This window comes from Zasmidium cellare (assembly GCF_010093935.1).
Source record: "Zasmidium cellare ATCC 36951 unplaced genomic scaffold M409scaffold_28, whole genome shotgun sequence".
NCBI lineage: Eukaryota > Fungi > Ascomycota > Dothideomycetes > Mycosphaerellales > Mycosphaerellaceae > Zasmidium > Zasmidium cellare.
Genome location: NW_022986972.1, coordinates 414,867 through 438,053, shown reverse-complemented (window position 1 = coordinate 438,053; position 23,187 = coordinate 414,867). Strand labels below are relative to the sequence as shown.

The 23,187-nt window shown below is 52.6% G+C and overlaps 8 protein-coding genes across 8 annotated transcripts; 6 read left to right on the top strand and 2 right to left on the bottom strand.

The window, feature by feature from the left end:
• Nucleotides 1-763: 763 nt before the first annotated feature.
• On the top strand, nt 764-1,267 carry M409DRAFT_25788 (uncharacterized protein; the record flags this gene model as incomplete). Its single annotated transcript, XM_033807832.1, has 1 exon — nt 764-1,267. The coding sequence occupies one exon, from the start codon at nt 764-766 to the stop codon at nt 1,265-1,267; it is 504 nt and encodes a 167-aa protein (XP_033664906.1).
• A 595-nt stretch (nt 1,268-1,862) lies between these two features.
• Nucleotides 1,863-3,142, bottom strand: M409DRAFT_68235 (uncharacterized protein; the record flags this gene model as incomplete). Its single annotated transcript, XM_033817738.1, has 4 exons — nt 1,863-2,243; nt 2,307-2,727; nt 2,788-3,049; nt 3,115-3,142. The coding sequence occupies 4 exons, from the start codon at nt 3,140-3,142 to the stop codon at nt 1,863-1,865; spliced, it is 1,092 nt and encodes a 363-aa protein (XP_033664905.1).
• Nucleotides 3,143-4,414: 1,272 nt separating this feature from the next.
• Nucleotides 4,415-6,507, top strand: M409DRAFT_25786 (uncharacterized protein; the record flags this gene model as incomplete). Its single annotated transcript, XM_033807831.1, has 3 exons — nt 4,415-5,194; nt 5,247-5,455; nt 5,505-6,507. 3 exons carry the CDS (start codon nt 4,415-4,417, stop codon nt 6,505-6,507), a joined length of 1,992 nt encoding a protein of 663 aa, XP_033664904.1.
• A 4,662-nt stretch (nt 6,508-11,169) lies between these two features.
• On the top strand, nt 11,170-12,625 carry M409DRAFT_68234 (uncharacterized protein; the record flags this gene model as incomplete). The annotated part of the gene is made up of 2 exons (XM_033817737.1): nt 11,170-12,379; nt 12,534-12,625. The coding sequence occupies 2 exons, from the start codon at nt 11,170-11,172 to the stop codon at nt 12,623-12,625; spliced, it is 1,302 nt and encodes a 433-aa protein (XP_033664903.1).
• A 174-nt stretch (nt 12,626-12,799) lies between these two features.
• M409DRAFT_25784 (carbohydrate esterase family 12 protein) lies at nt 12,800-13,564 on the top strand (the record flags this gene model as incomplete). The annotated part of the gene is made up of 1 exon (XM_033807830.1): nt 12,800-13,564. The coding sequence occupies one exon, from the start codon at nt 12,800-12,802 to the stop codon at nt 13,562-13,564; it is 765 nt and encodes a 254-aa protein (XP_033664902.1).
• A 225-nt stretch (nt 13,565-13,789) lies between these two features.
• On the bottom strand, nt 13,790-17,086 carry M409DRAFT_25783 (uncharacterized protein; the record flags this gene model as incomplete). The annotated part of the gene is made up of 2 exons (XM_033807829.1): nt 13,790-13,830; nt 13,882-17,086. The coding sequence occupies 2 exons, from the start codon at nt 17,084-17,086 to the stop codon at nt 13,790-13,792; spliced, it is 3,246 nt and encodes a 1,081-aa protein (XP_033664901.1).
• A 2,111-nt stretch (nt 17,087-19,197) lies between these two features.
• M409DRAFT_57110 (uncharacterized protein) lies at nt 19,198-20,328 on the top strand (the record flags this gene model as incomplete). Its single annotated transcript, XM_033813522.1, has 5 exons — nt 19,198-19,395; nt 19,456-19,921; nt 19,984-20,126; nt 20,184-20,216; nt 20,266-20,328. The coding sequence occupies 5 exons, from the start codon at nt 19,198-19,200 to the stop codon at nt 20,326-20,328; spliced, it is 903 nt and encodes a 300-aa protein (XP_033664900.1).
• Nucleotides 20,329-20,919: 591 nt separating this feature from the next.
• M409DRAFT_37159 (uncharacterized protein) lies at nt 20,920-22,445 on the top strand (the record flags this gene model as incomplete). The annotated part of the gene is made up of 2 exons (XM_033810681.1): nt 20,920-21,809; nt 22,139-22,445. The coding sequence occupies 2 exons, from the start codon at nt 20,920-20,922 to the stop codon at nt 22,443-22,445; spliced, it is 1,197 nt and encodes a 398-aa protein (XP_033664899.1).
• Nucleotides 22,446-23,187: the final 742 nt, after the last annotated feature.

Below are 23,187 nucleotides of genomic sequence, written 5' to 3'. Positions count from 1 at the left end.
GTGTAGGTTGCCACGCCGTCCGAGGAGATGGTCCAAAGGTTGTTTTAGCATGAGACGCTATGTTGAACTCTTGCTGTAGGGAGTGCATCGCACTGTTCGTGGCCGCGCGGCGCTGCGATTCATGAAATGTTGCCATGATGTTCGTCGAGTGTCTTTCCGGTCCTGCAAGCGTGAGTGAATGTTGGATTAAAGCAATAGAGTTTTGAAGCTCCTGCATCCCTGTCTGCCAAGGATAGAGGACCTTCAACACTTGCGACTTCTTTCCAACCTCACCTACCTGCACCGCCCAACCTGAAGTCTCCGCAAGATGTCGCTGTGGCAGTATGTCAATGCGTACAGATCGCGCATATGTTTCACAAGCTTACGAATCGCAGGTCCTACCGCAACCTCTCTCCACGCACGCGAATGCTCATCGGCGGTGGAGTCATGGCGTACGCTGTGTTCGGCCTCTGGGCATCCGACAAGGCAGAAGAGACGTTTGGGTTCAAAGCGACTGAGCAAGATAAGCAGAGGCTGCAAGAGGCAGTACCGAAGATCCATATGGTGGATCGTGAGAAGAAGTAGAAGGCGCAGACGCGTGACAAGAAGAAGAGCATGGGGAGGGACAGGCAAGAGGGACTTGCCTCACACATGGGGCAGAAACTGCGGACCGTGAGCAAGTGGTCAACACCTTGACACCTTCGCTGTCTTTTCCAAGGCTACAGCACATCCCAATCGACATCTCAGCATGGCATGTCCAACCAAAAGGCTTAGGCACGCCGACATGAGCACCCCAGAGAACCAATTCTTCGGCAGCCCTACCGAAATGGTTTCTGCACCGAACTTAAGCATGTATTTGAGGGAGAAGAGTGCGATACGGGGCGAACAACAGCGCCGCAGGGCATTGTTAGAAATGGTCAATCGAGCCGTGTCTAGAGCAGAAGCAGTACGGCGACAACCTGTGACATTGACCGCTGGCCCCCGAATTGGCGACGCGCTGTCCACTCGAAACGACTCCCTTGCTGGCTCGGGCTTTACGTGCACAGTATGCAAGCGGGAGTTCCAAGTCTTTGACGACTACTACAAGCACATGGAGCAGACGAACCACCACCTACCCTCCTTGAACCAGCAGCCTCAAGCCGTCGACCCCAATCTCCCACCCACCTTCTACTGCAACTTATGCCACGAGCATTTCCCCGACTACGCGCAGCTTCAATCCCACGTCGAGCAAAACTTCCACCACTTCCCACCGGCCCGCGACGCCCACCGCGCCTCAGCCCACGCATAGGACCAACGGACAATCGCGCGCCAAGACCTCTTCGTCTGCATCACCTGCCAACGCAGCTTCATCCGCGAACAGGACTCCCTGACGCACACGGCCGAGTCCGGCCATCGTCCACCACACGGCTTCAAAGCTTACAACGAAGCATCGAATACATATCAATGCACGGTGTGCGGGCAGACGTTTTCAGGGCCATCGAGTCTGGGCAAGCATATTGATAACACGGGGCATTCTCTGGCTGCGCCGGAGCCGGAGCCGCAGCAGCTTTCACCAACTGCTGAGGAGTACATTGCTGCGATGGAGATTTATCCCTGCACCTATTGCCATGAGATTTTTTTCGTCGCCCAGGACTTTCTCCAGCATGTGGAGGAGGCGGGTCACCAGCCTGAGGAGTTAGAGGGACTGGAGCCAGAGGAGGAACAGGAGCCAGAGGAACCGGAGGCGACCAATGTCGTGTCAAGTGATGAGAGTTCGGATACTTCGTCGGTGGAAAGTTGAAACACGAATCAGGAATTGTGTCAGATAGCAGAAGAGGACTGGCGTTACATGCTGGTGCTACATTCGTCAACTATCTCGCATCCATCCATCCCTCCATCGTCCCCTACAACCTGCTCCTGCTAACAACCAACGAATTGTTGCTGTTAATCACACCCACCGCCTCGCTCACCATCTCATCGATGATCACCTTGGCGCTCTTCCTCTCATTGACCACCGCCGACGCCTTGCCCATCAAGAACGGCCTTGCGTTATCCATAGTATCATCGTCGACATCATCGCCCAGGCGCTCAATGTCCCACTCGACGGGGATCGAGCCCTTGGAGGTCAACTCCTTGATCTCGTTCTGTCGGTTCTCTTCCCAGTTTTGGATGTAGGGGTTGTTGCGCACGCGGAGCGGACGGCCGGTGAAGATGATGGTGCGGACGTTGTCGTCGAAGCCGGCGGTTTGGACGGCTTCTTGGTGGGCGCGTGGGGCACCGGCTTCCTGTGTGGGGTGAGGGTGATTAGTGATTGTTTGTCAAATCTGCCGAGGGATGGACAAGCTTACCTCTGACAGGACAAATCGAGTTCCGACCCAGACGGCGCTGGCACCGAGCGAGAGGGCTGCTGCGAGGGTCTGGCCGTTGAAGATACCACCTGCGGCAATGACCTGCACGGGCTGGCCGGTCATAGGGCTCTTGTGGCCCTTGACGAGTCTGGCGACTTCGGGGATGAGGATGGTCGTTGGGACATCACCGGTGTGGCCTCCTCCCTCACCGCCCTGGGCGCAGATCAGGTCGACGCCGAGGTCGAGGCACTTCTTGACGTGCTTGGGGTGGCCGATCATGTTCATGTAGAGGACGCCGGCGGCGTGGAGCTTGTCGACGACTTCCTTGGGTGGGACACCGACGGCGGAGACGAACAGGCGGGCGCCGGAGTCGATGGTGATTTGGACGAGTTCGTTGAGCTTGCCCTTGGTGTAGTCGTAGCTGCGGACATGCGAGTCAGCCATTGTCCTGGTTTACGACGAAGTATGATGTATATCTTACTTGGTCTTTCGTGCGCTACCACCGACCTGCGGCAGGAGGAGATCCACACCGAACGGCGCATTCTTATCATCGAGGAAGCCCTTCAATTCTGCAATCTGCTCCCGGAGCATGTCTGGAGTGTATCCAACACCGCCAATGACACCGATTCCTCCGGCGTTGGAGACGGCGGCGGCAAGCTTGGGGCCTGCGGCGACGTTCATGCCGGCCAGCATGACGGGGTGGTTAATCTTGAGGAGGTCCGTCGTGACGGTGCGGATTTGCTCTGGTGTCACGCATACGCATTAGTTCTGGGTGGTGGTGTTCGGGTTGGGTAGTGGTACTGCGTACGAGGGGAGGATTTCGCTTGGCCCACCATGATTGCGGTTGTGCTTTTGGTTCAACGCTGAGTGAAGGGAAAGGAGGATCTTGTTCTAGTCAGTAGAGACTCGGAGGAGGTGTGTGGATGGAGGGATGTGAAGGAAGAAGAAGAGGTCGACGTCGCTGATCCAAGTCATGAGCCGACAGCCAGGGTGGAGTGCATCGAACAGCCGATCTGCTGCGTTTGGGCCGAGGCACGCTTAAGGTTGTCTGCTGATTGGTGATCTCAGACTCCCACACGACCACGGGATCTGGGGTTGATTCTGGGGAGCCACATGGCTCGACTTCTCTACCAGAGCGTTTGTTGGCGCGGCTGCGTTTCTCGTTCAATTCAACAGTGAGGCAGCCGTCGATTTTGATTAATGTTTAAGCAATGTATTCACGGACATTCCCGCATGTGACTGCCCCCGGAGTTAGTTCGGCACGCGGGAGCAGCCGAAGAAACTAATCCACCGCGAACGACATGTCTGAGCTCATATCAGCACCGCATCCATCGAACCGCCATTTCCGCTCCCGCAAGGCACGCCTCCCTCCTACTCAAGGACTGCAGCATACCTTCAGATGCTGCTGCCCAGGCTCGAGTCGTGCTGGTCCGGCACTTCCCCTTCCGACTTCATTTCGTCCCCATTTGCACCATCATGAATACCGGGGCACTTCGTTCAGTCTTTACCGGTGATGCAGCAATCGAACGAGGACGAATGTTGTTTTTGAAGCGCACAAATGCAGCACCATTCAATCGCTTCTCGACGCATGCTCCGAAGAGATCTGAGACGACAGATTCACTAGCAAGCGCCAGATTCGAGCTGTCAGTCGGTCATGTGTCTACATCTTTATCCCCCTACTGACGACCCGATAATGTAGACTATTTTGGCTGAGAGACAAGATTGGCATACACTGTAACCCTCGTGTCAAGGTATTTCGTCACGGGGCAAAGCTCTATGGCTCACATGTCCCAGAACGGAACTTTGTCTTTGAGCAATTCAGACGCAACTGTGCCTCCTCGCCACACGTTGGAATTGCCTGTTATGTGGATGCCATATCACGTAATGTGCGATCCTTGCCCTCTGGTAGCAGGGACTCAATGGTCTTCCAAAAACGACTGATGCGCTCTTCACCTGGATCGTCGTTCGGGCATCATGTGGAGTCACGGACAGATGGGCCAGACAAAATTTCAATCATTTTGACTCCTGTTCGACTCGAGAGATTGCAATGCAGCCTTTCAGGAGCAGGTCCTGGGCAGCAGTCCATCCCGGTATCTTCGCTGACCATCATGGCTTTGCCCGATTCTGAGGCCTTGAGATCCGCAACTCCTACTCAGGCCGGCATTAAAATCCAGGATGAAATCGACTACATTGCGGACATCTTTACCATGGTGGTCCAACGCTTCTGCGCCGAGATGACTTTCCACACCCGCGAAGACGCTACCTCGACAATTGCAGAAGCCCTCCTGCGTGTTATTCAACTCCGAACGCCGGTCTTGCGACTCGATCGTTTGCATTTGAATAATCACTTTGCGTCTCAGGGCAATGATCCGGCAGTCTCACTCCAGGCCGTGGCTAGATGGCAAACCGGAAGTCAAGGGTCAATGAGCGAGCACCCTGACACCAGAGAAGTTGAGGTCGTGGTCACACAGCGACACCAAGCCAACGTACGTGAGCAGAACGACGACCTAGAGCTTGAGATCGACTGTGCGAAAGATGAAGATCCGGCAGTGACTATCGCAGATGCGTCTCCATCATCCGAGCCTGCAGTAGCCAAATTCGAACCGATCGCAGGGTCTAAAAGTCAACTAGCGAAGGCACTGGACAATTTCATTGAACCGGAATGGGCCGTCAGAATGAAGCAGAACCAGGCGTACGTCCGAGGCTTGCAAAATGGTATTTTCATAGCCCTTGGCAGCAATGTCGGTGATCGCTTCGCGGCGATTGAGAGTGCCTGTAAGAGAATTGACGAAGATCCCGATCTGGAAATTGTCCAGACCAGTGAGCTATTCGAGACAGAACCGATGTATGTGGAGGACCAGAATCGATTCCTGAATGGAGTTTGCCAGGTAAGGCCTCATTTACCTATTACGCATACTCTTCTTCGACTGATGGCAACAGATCAACACTTCACTTGAGCCCATGGATTTGCTTGACAAATTGCAGGCTATCGAGAATGGCCTTGGTCGTGTCAAGATTATCGACAAAGGTCCTCGAAATATTGACCTTGATATCGTGGCCTACGGCCAACGACAGCTTAGTACAGATCGCCTGATAATCCCTCATCGACTGATGTTGGAGCGCGAGTTCGTGCTGCGACCTTTGTCTAGGTATGGCTTGCTGCAAGACCTATTCCGACGCCTGCTAACAATCAAGCAGCATTGCCGAACGCTTTGTACACCCAGTAACGCGCCGAAGCATGCGATCGCACCTCGCCATGCTTCCGCCATCTGCTACGCCAATGTACCCTCTTACGCCTCTCGCTCCATCTCTTGACCCTCTACGATCCCTGGATCCGGGGCGAAAGACCTTGATCATGTCCATCTTGAACGTCACGCCGGATTCGTTTTCAGATGGCGGAGACAATCCCCCGGCAGACAAAGAAGCACTCAAGGCTACCGCAGCATCGCATATCGCCGCCGGTGCCGCCATCATCGACATAGGAGGCCAATCATCCAGGCCGAACGCCCCAGACATAACGGCCGAAGAAGAAATCGCACGCATACTGCCTGCGATTGAGGCCATCAAAAGCCTTCCTGAGGCTTCCAATGTGGCCATCTCGGTTGACACCTATCGCGCCTCCGTTGCCGAAGCCGCCGTCAACGCTGGCGCCCACATCATCAACGACATATCAGCCGGCATACTCGACCCAGAAATGCTGCCCACCATTGCGCAACTGGGCTGTACGTATGTCATGATGCACATGCGTGGCACACCACACACGATGCAAAACGACGAGAACACCTCATACCCGCGAGGTGTCGTCGAAACGGTCGCGTCGGAACTCAGGGAGAGACTCGACGCAGCACGAGCAGCGGGTATCCGCCGATGGCGCATCATCCTCGATCCAGGGATCGGGTTCGCGAAGACGACGGAGCAGAATCTCGAACTCCTCCGCAGTATGCCTCGCCTCACGACCGGTTTCGGCATGAAATATTTGCCGTGGCTGGTGGGGACTAGCAGGAAGGGTTTCATCGGCAAGGTCACGGGGGTCGGCAAGGCCAGCGAGAGAGTTGCGGGGACTGCTGCGACGGTGACGGCGGCTGTGGCGGGGGGAGCGGGCATCGTCAGAGTGCATGATGTGGAGGAGATGGCGAGGGTGGTGAAGATGGCGGATGCTATCTACAGGGTGCCGAAGAATCAGGACTTGCTCAGGTTGTGATGAGACGTCCGTGGATGGTGGGCATGCATTCGCAGGCCGTTTTTAACGTTGGCCGTCTCGACCAGACGGCATGGGCATGTTGCATAGCGGGTGGGAGAATAGCATAGCGACGGAGTCTTTAGGAATTTAGGGCAAAATACAGATGCTGTACGAAGGGCCAAAGCCTGGACAACAAACCCTTGGACAGCCAGCTCATGTTCACTTAATACAATGACACTGATGTCAACTCAACGGAAGTCTGATACATCCCAGCAACTAAGTAGGACTGCCCGATTACCTGGACCTGGAGGTGATTCTCACATGGATCTTGATGCCTTATGCTGAAATTTCGGTCCCTAAGTAATAGGTTATGTGCTTAGGGTGGGCTTCACTAGTTAGGATGGTTTCGGAGCTCGGCTTTATATATAAGAAGTTTTAGGGGCACGTTAGACTTGTTTAACTTGATTGCATTCTAAAGGTGATGTGATTTATAATTGATATTATTACAAAGTGTGTAGTTTTAGTGGTGAAGAGGGTCCGGGTGAAGTGCGAGTCCGGTTTAGTCTCAGCGTAGATACAACGATGGCGCGCACGTGAATATTTAGAGCGGCCATCCGGCGTTAAGGTATTTCGTTGCGCTGAAACAGGCCTTAAGAGGTAAGAGATCAGATTCTTCCCCTCCAATGTTAGCTTTCACGACTAATGGGTTTGTGTGCCCTATAATACTATGCCAGAAGCTGGACAGGGGATTAAAAAATAAGGAGAACAGTTTGCGGCAAGCTGGATCTACATTGCGATCAAAAGAGCTAACTGCTTATCATAGGCTTCCGAACCTTCAACCGTAGCAACGAGGCTTGCGATTGATGTCTTCGGCAAGTGTAGGAGGTCATCGATTGGCTGGTCCCTTGACTCCCAGATGTGGATGCACGCCAGTTGTCGAGCCTTGCGGCTTTGACGGACGGATTTTTTTTTCGGTGGGATGGTCTTTTTTCCCTTCCAAGTTACAGAGCTTCCTAGCGCTGCGGCCTTGTCGCATCCTGGCCGCATCTCCAATGCAAAGTCTTCCCCAAAGGACAACTCAAAGTGAATCCAGAAGGCCCACGCGATCCTGTTCATAGAGACTCTACTCCATCTTTCTCTTGACGACCCCATTACACACGTTCAGTGTTTCCCGTGTTTCAGAAAATCATATAGTACAAAATGCCGCCCAGAATTGAAACGCCGTTCGGGGAGGGGTCTGGGATGGAGGATCGAACAGAAGGCCAGTCTAGATCGACGCATACGTGATATTTTGGATTGATATTCTCCGAATCTCGAGATAGTTGCTATGGCCATTTTGGTCGGACCATGCCATGTCTTTGTCGTAGATGCCGCTCATAGTTGTCCTTCCGTTTGAAGCGCTGGCCATTGCAAGAGCCTGCGTGGCATTCAAACGACTGTGCAGTAGCATACGGTAGAAGGCCTGGATGGCAGCTTCGTTGGTGACGATGAAGGTCCGCTCGAAAGCCGAATGCCGGTTGCTGGCATGCGCTACACTTGAAACGACGATTGTGGACGGCAGAGATGTGTTTGTCGAGCTTTCTCTTCGTGTTCCAGCTGGTGTTGCAATTTGGACAGCGGTGGATATTGTCTGTGCCAGCATGCGCAGGCTCGGCAGGGCGGGCAAGTGGTGGTGGTTGTGGGCTGCTTGATATAATTGCATCGCTGCTTTCCAGAAACGACGGTAAAGTCGTATCGGTGTGTGACGGAGACGACGGCAAAATCGCCTTCCCAGGTGTAGAAAGGTCGTCTCGCTGGTCGTCTGACGGTGCAAGTCCAGTCCCAGTCGCTGGTTGCTGATCGTTGTCTCGCTGGTCCACCAGAGAACCAAGGTATCCAGTGCGAAGTGAAGAGTCGCTGGGGATGTCGGATGAGGAGAGAAAGGTGTCGAAGTACGCCTGTATTGGTCGAATGGTTGGATTCAGAGCGTACTCAACCTCGAAGGGGTTGACATACGCGAGCCTTTCAAGTCTTCGATTGATTTCTGTGCAGACGATTGAGTGCGAAACTCTTGAGTCGCTCTCGGATAAGAAGAAATCGTGATGCTCGTATAAGAGGGGGCGTTCATAAGTAATGGAAGGAATGGAGGATCAAATGCGCTGAGACCCCAGCTCCGCGCCAGGTGACGGGTTAGGTCAATGCAGTAAAGACTCTTTCTCTGTTGACGCCCCTTCGTCATATCGTTCCTTGCTCAGAAAGAGGGCATATTTGATTCCTTAGTGCTGGTGTCCAAGGGCTTATGATGAGTGGGCGTCAACATCTCGAGCCGAAAGGGCAAGCTGGTACTGCAGCCTGGAGGACCCTACAGACGCTAGCCGTAGAGGCGAGAGTTGTAAGGCCGATGGTCGAAAGCGTCGATGTTGTCCCTGACGATGCTGTGAAGCTGGGTGTGGCGATGAACGAGAGCTGACTTCCGTCAGTCCTGCTGGCTTTATGTAAATGCAGCATTACAGCTACCTCCCACCCCCTGTCTAAACATTGCTGTCCTCAGCCAATTGATGAGCTGCCATGCCTCACGCTAGCCACGCAGGAAGCAATGTCGGCTGCTTATGGCCAACCATGTGCAGTTGTATGAACCGGATCTGCGGGCGGCCTCTCGGACAGCCTCACGTTACGCATGGCATGCCTCTTAAAGGACCTACTAAGTATCGTCTTCGTTCTGCCCAAAATGGAACATCCATCTCCGTTACTCGTAAGCTGACAAGGCAGTCTGCAGTACGGTGAAGAGCTTGGTCACTCTAGAAACCGGAGAGATGACTGGCGATGGGATGCATCCCACTGTGACCGGAATGACCAGGGTAGCTGTGGCTTGAGCAGCTGCAGGAGCCTTCAACAGTGCATAGACACCGCGAAGATGATGGATCCTTTCGCTCCTTCACTAATTTGCTGCAGGTATGCCTCCAGCTGAGATCTGTGCCGTTGTCTGGGCCTTGATAAACCAAGACGTGGCTATGTCTGGAGGCACGATGATCGACCGGTCCCAAGAGAGTGATGGCTGCGTCTCGATGTCCACACCAAGGCTTTATACCGTTTGCGTCGATCAAGGCATGCCTCTATTCGAGAGAAGACAATCACCATCACATCGATCGAGAAGCATGATATCGTGCCCACGCGGTGCCATCCTGTCGAAGGCTGGAGCGCGTGCAAGCTGCCTTCAGACAATCAGCAGCTCTTGGAATGCCTCATATGGCGTTTTTAGCCCCTTCACAGCCTGTAGGATGAACCGGACAGTCAAGGGGGCCACACATCCCGTTTTTGCGATACTTCTATCGGGCGTACAAGCACGAGCTCAACCATAGACCGCAGTCTGTCATGCCTCTGCTTTGATATGCACCGACGAGAGCATATAAACGCTAGTTTATAACCCTACACATGGCATCGAATTCGGACAATCGAGGTCCCAGCAGCATATCCTGAATCTGTGCTGCTCAACAGGCCAAAGAGAGGTTGGTTGACCGAGAAGCTCTTGAGAGACAAGGGTGCTAACAACAATAGCGATATCACCATCACCATCCTACCATGTCGACCACTTCCAGCAAGTCTGTGGGCTGCAATCAGACAGAAACCCACCGGGCATCAGTCGGCAGCGCTCAGTCGACCCAAAGCACGGCGACCTCAATTCGGGCGGCCGCAGGATCTCAAGTCAGCTCTGACGAGATCACTGAGAAATGCAAAGTCGATGTCCCAACGGATCTCGGGTATAGCATGCGTCGCTGGCTGCAACAGAAGTCATCCGAGGAGCCATGGAGAGGTAGCAGGGCCCAGACATAGAGCTCCCCTTCACCAGTGAGAGGCATGCCGCCTGAAGTTCCAGAACTGCCTGGCATCGACATGGTTGGTGAAATTCATGTGAAGTACATCGCCAGAGAGACCATGCTGACTTCTCGCAGGCCTGCGTTCCAGAATGTCCATGGACAGTCTTCGGCGTGGAGTAGGCAGAATCATAATTTTTGGCAAGCGCTTGCAGAGGTAACGACAATCGTACACAGTCGTAAGCTTTCATCAGTAGTCTAGCAATAGCTCAAAATGATGAAGGACAAGATGCCAACCGTCCTCCCCGTGGTTCCAGTCAAAGTGGAACATATAGTATCGTAATCCCTTCGATTTCCAAAGTCACTGAGCTCTTGATCGTGCTCTAGATGGCTTAGACATCTCGCGAGTGATGGAGACGACTGTCTGTCTTTGAGCACGGCCGCTACAATTAAGGTGACGAAGAGTGTTGATGGACGAACAAGTCCAATGCTCCTAGAAAAGGAGAGCCGACGTCATGGGCAAGGATTCATCGTACACCAATCACATGTCGTACCTGCTCGGACCCGAGGCCGTCCGAAACCCCAACTTCAGCTTCCTCGTTTCTTCCTCTCGAATACCATGTGGATTCGGGCGATGAGAAGGTCTCTTCAGGCACGCGAATACGTTCTCGGTGCATTTCCGGCTACGCGGAAACGATTGGTTTCGCGTTGCCGGTGACGATGGCGTCGACGGGTCTGAAAGTGTGGCTGCGATGGCAGTACGAAGCGTTAAGTCCACTATAAGACCGACCTTCGGCAATCGTAGGCTTGATGTGTTTTCATTCCATTATTGCAGTCCTTCCTATCGAAAAACACGAGAACAGCATCAAGACTTAAATATACCTGATCGACAATGACCCAACAGCGCCCAATCCTAGTGATCGGGGCAGGAATCTCCGGCCTCGCCCTCGCCCACGGCCTCCAAAAACACAACATACCCTTCAAGCTATTCGAAAGAGACCTCTCCCACGCCTACCGTGCCCAAGGCTACCGACTCCGAATCGCAGCCGAAGGACTCACAGCCTTGGAGTACTTGCTTGACCAGGCAACATGGGACAACTTCCTCCTAACTTGCGCGGACATGCGATGGCGACCGATTACCGTTGTTGATGCTCTAAAAGGCGAAAGCGATAATGGTAGTAATACGAACGCGCCGCCGCCGAGAGAAGGCGAGAGACCACCCACTACCGTGGACCGGACTGTGCTTAGGGAGGTACTGTTAAGGGGGTTGGGGGATGAGAACGTGGAGTACGGGAAGGCGTTGGAGAGGTATGAGGAAAGTGAGAATGGAGTAAAGGCTTTCTTCCAAGACGGAACGTCGGCGGAGGGAGCGTTGATTGTTGGAGCCGATGGTGCGCATTCTCATGTGAGGAGGCAATTTTTGCCACAACTGGAGATTGTCGATACGGCTGGGAGGTGTATCTACGGGAAGACCGTGCTCACGGACGAAGTCATCAAGAAGCTTTCCGAGGACATCATGGGTGGAATGTCCGCTGTCAAAGACAACTCGCAGAAAGACATCCTGTCTATGGTCGTGGAGCCGACGACGTTTCCGCGACGAAAGGAGATGGAGGAGAAAGGATTCACATGTCCCCCAGACTACCTTTATTGGGTTATGGTCTCAAAGCCACGGACGATGGGGTACACTCTAGAAGACGACTTCGCGCATTTCGACGCTCAGAAGGCAGAGCAACTGGCCTTGAAGGTCACAGAAAAGTGGCATCCGAGCACACGAGCGATCGTGGAACATCAGCAATCTGGCGAGACATCGACTCTGCCCATTCGTTCCGTCAAGCCGGACTTCGCTGCTTGGGAACCTAATTCCCACATCACGGTATTAGGAGATGCAGTCCACTTGATGGGCCCTACTGCCGGATCTGGTGCAATCACGGCTTTGAGAGACGCTTGGAATCTATGCAAGACACTTGTGGACGAAGGCTTGAGCAAGAAATCGATCGGTGCATATGAAGCCAAGATGCGAGAGTACGCTTCTCAGACTGTCGAGCTGAGCTGGTTGGGCGGCAAGCATATTTTCGGAATGAGACGATGGGACGAGGAGGAAGGTGATGATGACGGGGAGCGGAAGGGGGATGAGCGGTCGATTGGAGAGGTCATGGAGGAGATTAGGAAGAAGCGGGGAAGGTGAAGAGATGATGACGGCTGAAGATGCGAATGGCCAGAGACGGAATTGACATACAAAGTACCTACTCAACTCAGAGCAGAATGGTAATGTCTGGAAGCAGAAAGCACCCTTGGCATTTTCTCTTGTGGCAGGTTATTGGTGTAATTTTTCAAACTGCACGATCTGAGATGTCCCGAAGTGCATATCGACAATATATTGGACAGAGGCGGGGAGAGCAGGCATCATAGTCCACAGTATAGGAAATGGTCCTTGCTAGAATGGGTATAAGATGGCTTCAAAGTGTGTCAATCAAATCACTTGGAGGTCATCGTCGATGTTCCAGGCTTGATAATCAATGGCCATGAGAACGCTATCCATCTTGGCCTCCACCTTTAGCCTCGTCTTCTCCTCGCCCCTATCATCTCGACAATCCCCCAAAGTCCCCTTCTTTCTCCTAGTCGGCGACTCAACAACCGCAATCGGCGGCGGCTGGGGTGACGGCTTCCTAAACCACACCCTCAAAGCACCCGCCTCAGGCCTCAACTACGGCCACTCAGGCGCAACAACAGTCTCCTTCCGCGCCGGCGGCGACTGGGCCACCGTTCTCTCCCAAATCACCACCCATCAAGCCGACAGCTCTGTCTACGTGACGATCCAATTCGGCCACAACGACCAGAAAGCCGCAGCGAACATTTCCCTCGAACAATTTTCACAGAACCTCGGCGTCTTCGTCGACGAAGTCCGCGACGCAGGCGGCGAACCCATCCTTATCACCTCCTTGACCCGTCGAGTCTTCAGCGGCGATCCACCTCTGGTTGTACAGTCCCTTGCCAACGAGCGCGTGGCTGCGATCTCAGTCGCTGAAGCGAAGTCATCCAAGTACATCGACCTGAACATCGCCAGTGAGGACTACTGCAACGCCATTGGGCCTGAGGCGAGCTGGAGGTATAATCTTTTCAATGCGACGAGGCAGGGCGATACGACGCATTTGAATGAGTGGGGCGGGACGGTATTTGGGAGGTTGGTGAGTGATCTGTTGGTTGAGAAGTATGAGGAGGTTTTTGGGGATTGGACGGCGCCGAATGCTACGTTGAGTGCGTTGTTGGAGGAGGGCCTGCCGGCTTAGAAATGTTGTTGTAGGGAGACTGGAGAGTCTGGTAGTGGACGCATTCAGGTCAGACAACTGCCATTTTCGTCGAGCGTTTGTTTGCTGTGAGATTGGTGTTCTGTGCATCATCTCCCACTGATGTAGATAGGATACAATATTGCTCGTGGTCAAGTCGGCGATTCTGCTGCATGTGCTTTGGGTCCGAGACAAGTCTCTAGTCCAAGGCCGTATCCTCTTGCCGCCTCAGAAACCAAACATATTCTTATCCTCTTCATACCCCCAATCTGTACGATAGTCAGCGTAGGCATTCTCACTTCAACCACAACACAACATACCTTTCAACGCCGGCAAAGCAGCCTTCTGAATCATCCCAGGCGGTCCACACAGAAAGACCACGCTGCCATCCTCCGGTGGGAATAGCTTCTCCTTGATGATGTCCGCATTGACATGCCCCTTCAATCCTTTCCAGCTCTCACTCGGATGACTCAAAACGTGCGTCACCTTCAGTCTACAATTGCTCTCCTTCTCAAATTGGTCAAGTTCATCTTTCAAGAGAATGTCCTTCTCACTTTTGTTCGCATCAACCACACGCACTTGAATGTTCTCTCCCTGGCCCAGGAGTGCTCGAGCAATTAGCGCATATCCAGGGGTGATACCTGAGCCGCCAAGTACCAGTGAGATCTTTTTAAATGTCATTTCTTGGTCTGAGATTGTGAAGTGGCCGTTGCCGTTATCCACGATTTCTCCTGTTGGTCCGCGGATCTCGACTTCTTCGCCGAGGGGCATGCAGTCGAGGAGGTTGCTCATTGCACCGCCTGGTTGCTCGGTGGTGGGAAAGTAGGTCTTTACTACGAGCTCGAAAGTGCCTTGGCCGTCTTGCATGCTGACAACTTCCTTGCTTGGCTTCGTACCATTGACTTTCGGGTCCTTGTCTTTTTTGACCTTCTTGGGATCTGGGAGAAGAGGCTTGGTCGGAGTATACGACCGGATCAACATCTTGTCCTTCAAATGAAAGCCAAGCTGGATATGCTGGCATGTACCCAGACCGAGGTCTTTCATATCATCTGGCAGGCAGAATGTGTATTTTCGGGTATCTTCCGAAAGCGACTCTCGATCGACAAGTTTGACGGGCACCCATCTATGCTTTTGGAGTACGACGTCGCCACTTTTTTGGCTGCTCTGTGCTTTCTCCTTCGCAGAAGCTTCAGCGTTGGCTTTGATGAAGTTCGCGGCCTTGTCGGTGACAACCCCTAAGATGCACTCTTTCAGCTTCTGGTATGCAAACCCGTCATGAATACTGGCGAATTCGTCACTGGTCTCTTGGTGGACTTTGCCAGCGTGACCTAGAATCGCAGCTTTCCCTCCAGGATGCCACGAAAGTACCGAAGTGCAGTCGTATACCTTTTGGTCCACCACCAACCAGCAGTCATTCTCCGTACTGTGCTTCTCGATCTCCTGTCTTGTGAACTGCTTCTGAGGCGTACCGGCTTGTTGCTTGGTTGTAGCAATTTGATTCTCCACGCTGGGCTTCATCCACCCACCGTCGCCAGTACCAGGCTCCACAGGATGCCGAAAGAGTATGTGCGGCATGTCGTCGTCCCTTGTCTGTTGAAATTCAGGCTTGACAACGTACCAGCAATTGTTCATCATGCCCATAGTGTTCCAACTCGGCTTCTCTGGCTGTGTGTTCTTGAACACATTCCACGCTCGCACTGAAATACTTCGTGCCTGCAAGATATGCACGATAGAGACATCCACATACCAGTGCAACCACGCCCAGAATTTGTTGCCATGTCTGATGGGGTAGTCGGGAAACTTGCGGATGCAATAGAGCCAGGTCTCTCCTCCATCCAAACTGACCTCCACGCGTTGGACCTCGTGTCCTCCGCCATCGTAGGCGTAACCCTCGACTCTGTAAGTCTGTCCTCGCTTGGCCTTGCTGAGAGAGATCTTCTCGCCCTGGGCGGGTTTGACTATGACACTATTGAGGTTCTGCTCGTTGCATGCGGTGTCGGGATGCGCGAACATAGTGTTTGCAAACTCTCCATCCTTTTCTGTGATGAAGCTGGGCAGTACTCGATTGTCCCATATGTGATAGTGGCTTTGATTCTCATGGTCGGTGACCCAGATCTTCTTCAGCCACTTGACACATCTCCCTCCGACATATCCAGGAATGAGCACGCGTACGGGGTAGCCATGATCTGGCGGTAGAGGTACATCGTTCATGTACATTGCGAGGAGCACATCATTAGAGGGATCCATTGCATAGTCCAGAGGTATGCTGGTCGCATAATTCCCTTCGCTCGGATCGTCTGCTCCTTCGAAGTTGACCCACCGCAAGTTGCCTTCTCCTGTGTATCTGCCAGGCTGTACTCCGGCTGCCAACAAGACGTCTCGTAGCAATGGTCCTTTCCAGTACACACAGCCAGTCGCGCCAGATCCCCAGTTGAAGCCTTTCGACCGTCGAATCATATTCAGCTCCTTTCTCCTGTTGCCATCACATGCGAGCACAACAGGAATATTGATGTGTTCAAAATTGTCCTTTAGATCATTCATCGACAAGACTAATTTGCCATTTTCGACTTCCAGTTCGTGAAATTCCCAGAGAAGTCGTGGGACTGCGCCGTGGTTACGAATATAGTGCAGTTCGTTGGGAGTGATCAAACCGCCGTCGAATAGCCTTGTCAAGTCTGCTTCTGCATTCATTGGATGTTTGCCTGTCAACCTTACCAGATTATCAGAGCGTGGAAGCCAGTTATCAGGCGAGAACTGATCTTGTTCGTCAATAGATATGGTGCTGCGATTGTGGGTCTGCGGGCTGTTCCTCTTGCCATCGTTTTGTTGAAGCTTGTAGCGGTAGTCTTTCTCATGCTGCAACGCTCTGAGTAAGGCAATCTCTTGAGGACTGTAACGTTCGAGGAGCTTCTCATACTCGGAGCTTTCTCCTTGGTCATCATTCGAGCCCTCGTCATCTGCTGCGTAGGCATCGTGATGCTTGGATTCGCCCTGTTGGCGTTTCCAATCGTTCTCCTCCTGGCCTGTCTCGGCGGGAGTGGGCTTGTCATTAGTTTGCTGCTTCTTGTCTTTCTCTTCCTCCTGCTCTCGCTTCTTAATGTTTGCAGGCCACTCTTGCTCGTTCTTCACCCAATCCTCGGTCGCCTGAAGTACGTACCGCCATCCGATACTTCTGTCTTTGGAGTCTCGCAAGTGAAAGTCAGTCTGGTCCGTGATAATGTCTCGGAAGTTGACCAAATCGCCCTCCTTCTCCCTGTACCTAAGATCATCGAATCTCTTCTTCGCCTTCTGATCAAATTGTCGCTCGTCATCTGATTCCGAGGAACTTGCAGAATTGATCAGATCCGGAACATTGCTATCGTCTTCATCGTCGGCATGCGTCAAGCCTGGAACTCGATCTTGCCGATTGCGGAAGCCAATGCGATGCTGGTGATCACTTTTCCAGTCCGGCTCATTATCAATATCTTGTCTTGACGATCCCGGATGATCCTGGACCTTCACATTCCAGGCTATGTGGGAAGGCATTGTAGCGAATAGTTATCTAAAGAAAGCATGGCGAGCGAAATCAAAGCCGGCTCGTCCAAGAGGAGTGTCAGACCTACAAAGACAACAAATGACGTTGCCATGATCATCGTGTGCCGTCCGCGTTTGTGGCTACCGACCATGGGGAACTCAAATACCAAGCGGGTTGGACGGCTCAGAAGGGTCGCAATGGTAAGCTCTCACAATGGCCATGTTCTCGTCCAATCTGCGAGAGAGGGGGCACACAGTGCCTGAAGGCATCGACATTTTGTATGCCTGACATAGAATGGCACATGCCCAAAGATGGAACATTCTTCGTACTGTGATCGACTTGGCGTCGAGCTGAATTTGCTGAGGCCGGAGAAGCAGAATCATGGAAACGTGTAATCATTCTAGCGTAACGCCAAGTCTCCGGAAGCAGCAGCCTTTTCAAGCAGGATTATAATCACGTGATCGCACAAGAGAAATATGTCAAGCGGCGTGCACGGTGTGGAATCTCTACGCCGTCTACATCTCGTCCGTCATATCCACACAGCGTTGATGTATATTTATAGTTTGCCCATAGGAGTAATTCTCGGGGTATTGCCTGTACATGGGTACTAGTTTGTCAACGAGGTTTTAGGCTTTGTGCTAGGCGTTTAGTAAGAACTTGGCGCTGATGAAACCTGTATAAGCTCCGTACATATCGACCGGAACACACCAGGTAAGGACTTTCGACACCAACCTCTGTATGCGGGACTAGGTAAAAATGCATTCAAGTCAGCGTGCGAAGATGCCCGAAACAGATCCCATTCACACTTTACGTTGAGGATGCACGTGAGCGAGCAGCGTACACATTGCTCTCATCTTATTAGGCATGGTCGGTCCCCCATTCCTCGGTTCCATTGAACGATCCAGGGAAGCGAGATTGTATCTCTCTTGTGTCAACGATGTGGCGACTTGTCTTTGTATTGACAGCAGCCTTGCTTGGGCAGGCATATGCTCTACTGGAATCCGAATATTCTCCCGATGACTTCGGCTCCAATGGCACTTCGTCTCTCGTCAAGCGAGCCGATAGTCTCTGTCCTGCACTTTTCCCGGAGCCTGGGCCGATACTCTTCTTTTCATACACAAGTCGCTCCAGAAATCGGCGTGCTAGAATCGATTGTTGACTATCGAGAAGCCAGCGTCTGTCAATGTGCCTGTCCCGCAATCTACCTCTTCCACGACACACTCTACCAGCGCCCCGAGTATCTCAACTACACCTAGTCCGCCACCCACCACCACTAATCCGATCCATACTGCCCCGACCTCGACCCCAGCGCCGCCGACGGTCTCCTGCGCAGCAGCCTCGCAATTCTGTGAAGCATCAGGGTGTTCAGGCACCTTCTCTGGGGGGAGAGGAACCTGCAAAAGCCAATCACAGAACGGATGCGACTGTACCCCTACCAAGAACACGCCCGGATTTTCATGTGACACAGGGGAAAGCTGCAATGCAAATGGATGTAACGGCGGATCGTTCAACAGCGATGGCACCGCGACCTGCAAAACGTTCGGCGCCGGATGTGCGTGCACGCCTGACGCACAAATGTGTGGCCAGAAACAGAGTTGCGATATGAACAATTGCAAAGGTCGTTGGGTCTTGATCGCACTAGCCTGAAGACTTCTGCTTACAAGTTCTAGGATCTTTCGATGACAATGATCAGGCCACGTGTAAGGGAAGCTTCGCCGGCTGCCCCTGTCTTCCTCAGAGCACGCAGTGCGGGCAGAAACAGTCGTGTAACGCAGGAGGTTGCGCTCCAACCTTTGACTCTAATGATCAGGCTACCTGCAAGGCTAACTTCACTGGCTGCCCGTGCTTGCCCCAAGCCTCACAGTGCGGACAGAAACAGTCGTGCAACGCAGGAGGTTGCGCTGGAACATTCGACTCTAACGACCAGGCTACCTGTAAAGCTAATTTTGCTGGCTGCCCTTGCCTACCCCAAGCCTCACAGTGCGGCACTCCGCAAAGTTGCAACGCAGGAGGCTGTGCTGGATCCTTCGATTCCGATGGTCAAGCAACCTGCAAGGCTAATTACGCTGGCTGCCGTTGTCTTCCGCAGGCCTTGCAGTGCGGGAATCCTCAAAATTGCGATATGAATCAGTGCAGTGGAGCGTTTGGCGGTGACGGCGTCGCGCGATGTACTGGCCATTTTGCAGGCTGCGTTTGCCAGGCTACGCCCAATACGTGCGGAAACCCCCAAAGTTGTGACATGAACCAGTGCAATGGAGCTTTTGGGGGGGGGGATGGGATCGCCAGATGTACGAACCATTTTGCTGGATGTGTCTGCCAGGTGAGAGAGCACGGGGTTAACTGATACACAGCTGATGAACGTGTCTAACCGAATATACAGGCTACAACGAATACCTGCGGTAGTCCTCAAAGCTGTGACATGAACCAGTGCGGTGGTACTTTCGACGGAAGCGGTCTAGCCACATGCAAAGGGCACTTTGCTGGTTGTCAGTGTGTTCCAACGCCCAATACGTGTGGACAGCCGCAGAGTTGCGGACTGAACAATTGCAACGGTGCTGTGGATCAGGACGGCACTGCTCGATGCAACGGGCATTTTGCAGGGTGCGTTTGTATCCCAACATCAAGTAGCTGTGGCGAGCCGCAGTCGTGCGACGACCGCGGCTGCGCGGGAACATTCGATGGCAGCGGACTGGCCACTTGCAAAGGCAACTTCAAAGGATGTCAATGCATACCTACTACGAATACGTGCGGCCAGCCGCAGAGCTGCACCCTTAATAACTGCAATGGCTCTCAAGACGGGGACGGCAAGTCGAGATGTAACGGTCATTTCGCAGGTTGTATATGCAGTAAGTGCAGAAAAATCAGGCTGTGCGATGGAGTGAGACCCGCTGATCTTCTCGCCCTTCAGATCCACCTGCTGCACCGCCCAGTGGCCCGCCCAGTGGCATCTTTATCGTCAACGGGAACTGCGACTTCGACACTGGAGCTCACAATGGAGAGTGCTTCTTCAGTACTGATAACTCAAACTTCGCGGACCAAGACATCCCTTGTGTACGTCAGCCTGTCACCGTCATTCCAAGCGAAACATGAGCTAACTCAAGAGCATAGGATGGCAGCTCTCCCTGCGGCGGATCCGGCAAGGTGAGTCACCACAGGTGTAAAGATCGGGGGCTGTGCTAACAGTTGACAGTGTGGAGTGTTTTCCAACTCGCAGGTAAGCTTTGTCGTACTTTTTGGAATCCGCAAAGTTTAGTAACAATTACAGGGTTTGTTCGCACTCTGCAGCTAAGCATATGAGGGTGGGACAATGGAGTCACCCATTCAGGAGACGGGTGGATGCGGGGAGGACCTTACAATATGTATGGATGCTTATGCGGAAGTTATACAGTTAGTGCTGAAGGCGGCGATGATCTTAATCTGGCTAGAACGTCTGACTATCCACGTGCTGACATCTCGCCATGGGCTAAATTTCCGTTTTGCTCCTCTCGTAAACTTTTCCGGACGGGCTTATTGACTTCTTCGTGCTAATCGTGGATTCTTGATACCTCCCAAGTCAGACCCTTGCTGAAGAAAATGCCTAGCCTTACTGGCGCAAGGCTAGGCATCGCCAGCAGGCTAACAGGATTTCCTAATCCGGCAACCCAGCTTGAGAGGTAGGATTCTTGTTGCTCCGGAGCACGTAAGACGAGAAGCTCTAGTGGCTCATCACGTGTTCACTTAGGTCGGCGATATAAAGAGAGTGAGTGTTGCGACGTTGCGTCCCCTTCTCATCCGCTTGTGACGTACCGCCCAAAACGTCTCGCTATCCACCGCTCAGAAACCAGAAGGACCTGGACATCTGGAAATGTCTTTTATCCTCATTCAACATGTGGTATTGGCCCTTGCCGCGCTGATACATAATGTTCAAGCCCAGTGTCCAGATTTCAACGCGGGTTTCGATCAGAATAAGGTGGTCTCTCAGGCACAGCTACTGTCGTCTCACAGCTGGGAATTTGGCACTTGTGCTGAAGCACTTTTGGAATTGTACGACGCCGACCTGTCTGTATTCTCCTCTAGTGCTTTCCCTAATGGTCAACTACCTCGGCCAGATACAAGGATAGCCTCACTATCATACGCAATGCCGCGCATTTCGCTTTCTGGAAACACCCTCGTAGGCAGCGATGGCGCTGCAGGAGACCCATGCTCATTGGGAGTCAGCGCACTTCTCATTGGCCAAACGAATGGAGACTATTACAACGCTGCGGAGCGCCAGAAGGGGCACATTCTAAACACGGTTCCTCGATTTGCGAACGGCGCCATCTCACATCGTGAAAACGACATCGAAGCCTGGTCCGATTTTATCTTTATGGCTCCTCCCTTCCTAGCCTACACTGCCGTCCGTGACAACGACTTAGGTCTAATGCAACAAGCGGTTTCGCAGTGCTCCTTGTACCGGGGGATCCTACAACCTTCCGGCTCGACTTGGCAGCATATCGTTCCCGGCCCAAGTGGGACTACAGATCGCGGAATTTGGAGTACAGGCAATGGTTGGGCCGCTATGGGCATGGCACGAGTACTCGCTACTATCATGCATTGGCCAAATGGCGCATCCAACCTTGGACAGCAACAGAACCAGCTTACAGGTTGGATTAAGGAGATAGTAGATGGAGCGCGCAATGCAGGCCGTGACTCTAGTGGGCTGCTACGAAATTATCTGCCAGACAATAGCTGGTTTGGCGAGACTAGCGGGACCGCGTTGCAGTGATATGAAATCAACTCAACCTAAATCGATATCGAATTGAATTGATTCGTTAACTCAACTCGATTCGGCCCTTAAATTGATTGATATTGATCAACTGGCAGCCCGAGATAGTCAATATTTAGCTAGTATTGATTGAAGTTGATTGGGGCAACCGTTACTTCCTATTTAGGCAGCCGTTAGGTTTATTAATCCTCAACGGCGGCCGTGCACACGTGTTTGTTTACGTGTTTTAGCGCGTCTTAGCCACACAGTAAGCAATTATATTCGATCAATCAGTTGCAACTAGTTGCAATCTGAGCGAATTAGCGAGCAATTCAATCAGATTATCGGCTCAGATTGATCTGATTGAGTTGATTCATATCACTGCCGCGTTGCTGGCTGCCGTTGTGTACCGCATGGCCGTACTGGCGCCAGGAACGTTCACCAGGGACTATGTCAACTGGGCTGATGACAGTCGTCGGGCAGTGGCGTCCCATATCGACTCTAGTGGTATACTGTCGCCTGCAGTGAATCCAACAGACTGGTTGAATAGAACACCATTCAAGACAGGATCTCCAGAGGGTCAGAGTTTCGGTGCTATGCTGTACGCGTCGTACAGGGACTGTGTGTGCGCTGGAAAATGCTCGTAGTAACAGAACCGGCAGCTCATACAGCAAGATATGTCTATGTATTCAAACCGGCCATTGGTCCTCCTGGTATATATTTCTCCCTACACGCCAGTTCCGAGGCATGAAGTGGAATATCTGTCGCAACTGCTCTCTTCCAATTCCACAGGTTGCAAACTCGTGTAGTTGAGAACCCCTCTATAGTCTTGTGCTTTGAACAATGCATCTCTGGCCGCTTCTTTCAGCATCTACGACCTGTACAAATTCTCTGAGGAGATGGTGAGAATACATTGCGGATTCCCGAAGGCGAATGTTATATTGAATCTTGGCAACGTATTATCTCTGCGGTCGCGATGCTGAGTATTAGGGCAGTACGGCTAAAGAGAGGTAGACGAAAGAGAAGTCCTTGACCAGCGAGCAACAGCCGCAACTCCTTTGGCCTCGGATATCATCTGTTGAGGAGACAGTTCACGGAGCATAGACCCGATGTTGTTTGCCGTAGCGAGAACTCCGTCGGACATGGCAGCCCCATTGGGGCATTCGCGGGCCACATTGACAACAATGACAGCGCGTTCAGTGGGATGAGGAATATCGACTCTTCCCTTCCGAACTCATGATTGAACTGTGGATAATTTTGCCGCTAGAAAAGGCCAGAAAATACTTACGGCTTATGGCTTTCTTCACGGTGTAAGGTATACCTATCGGCAGGAGCGAGCCCTAATTATCTCTCATCCCGTGTGTGCAATAAAGGTAATTAATATAAGCG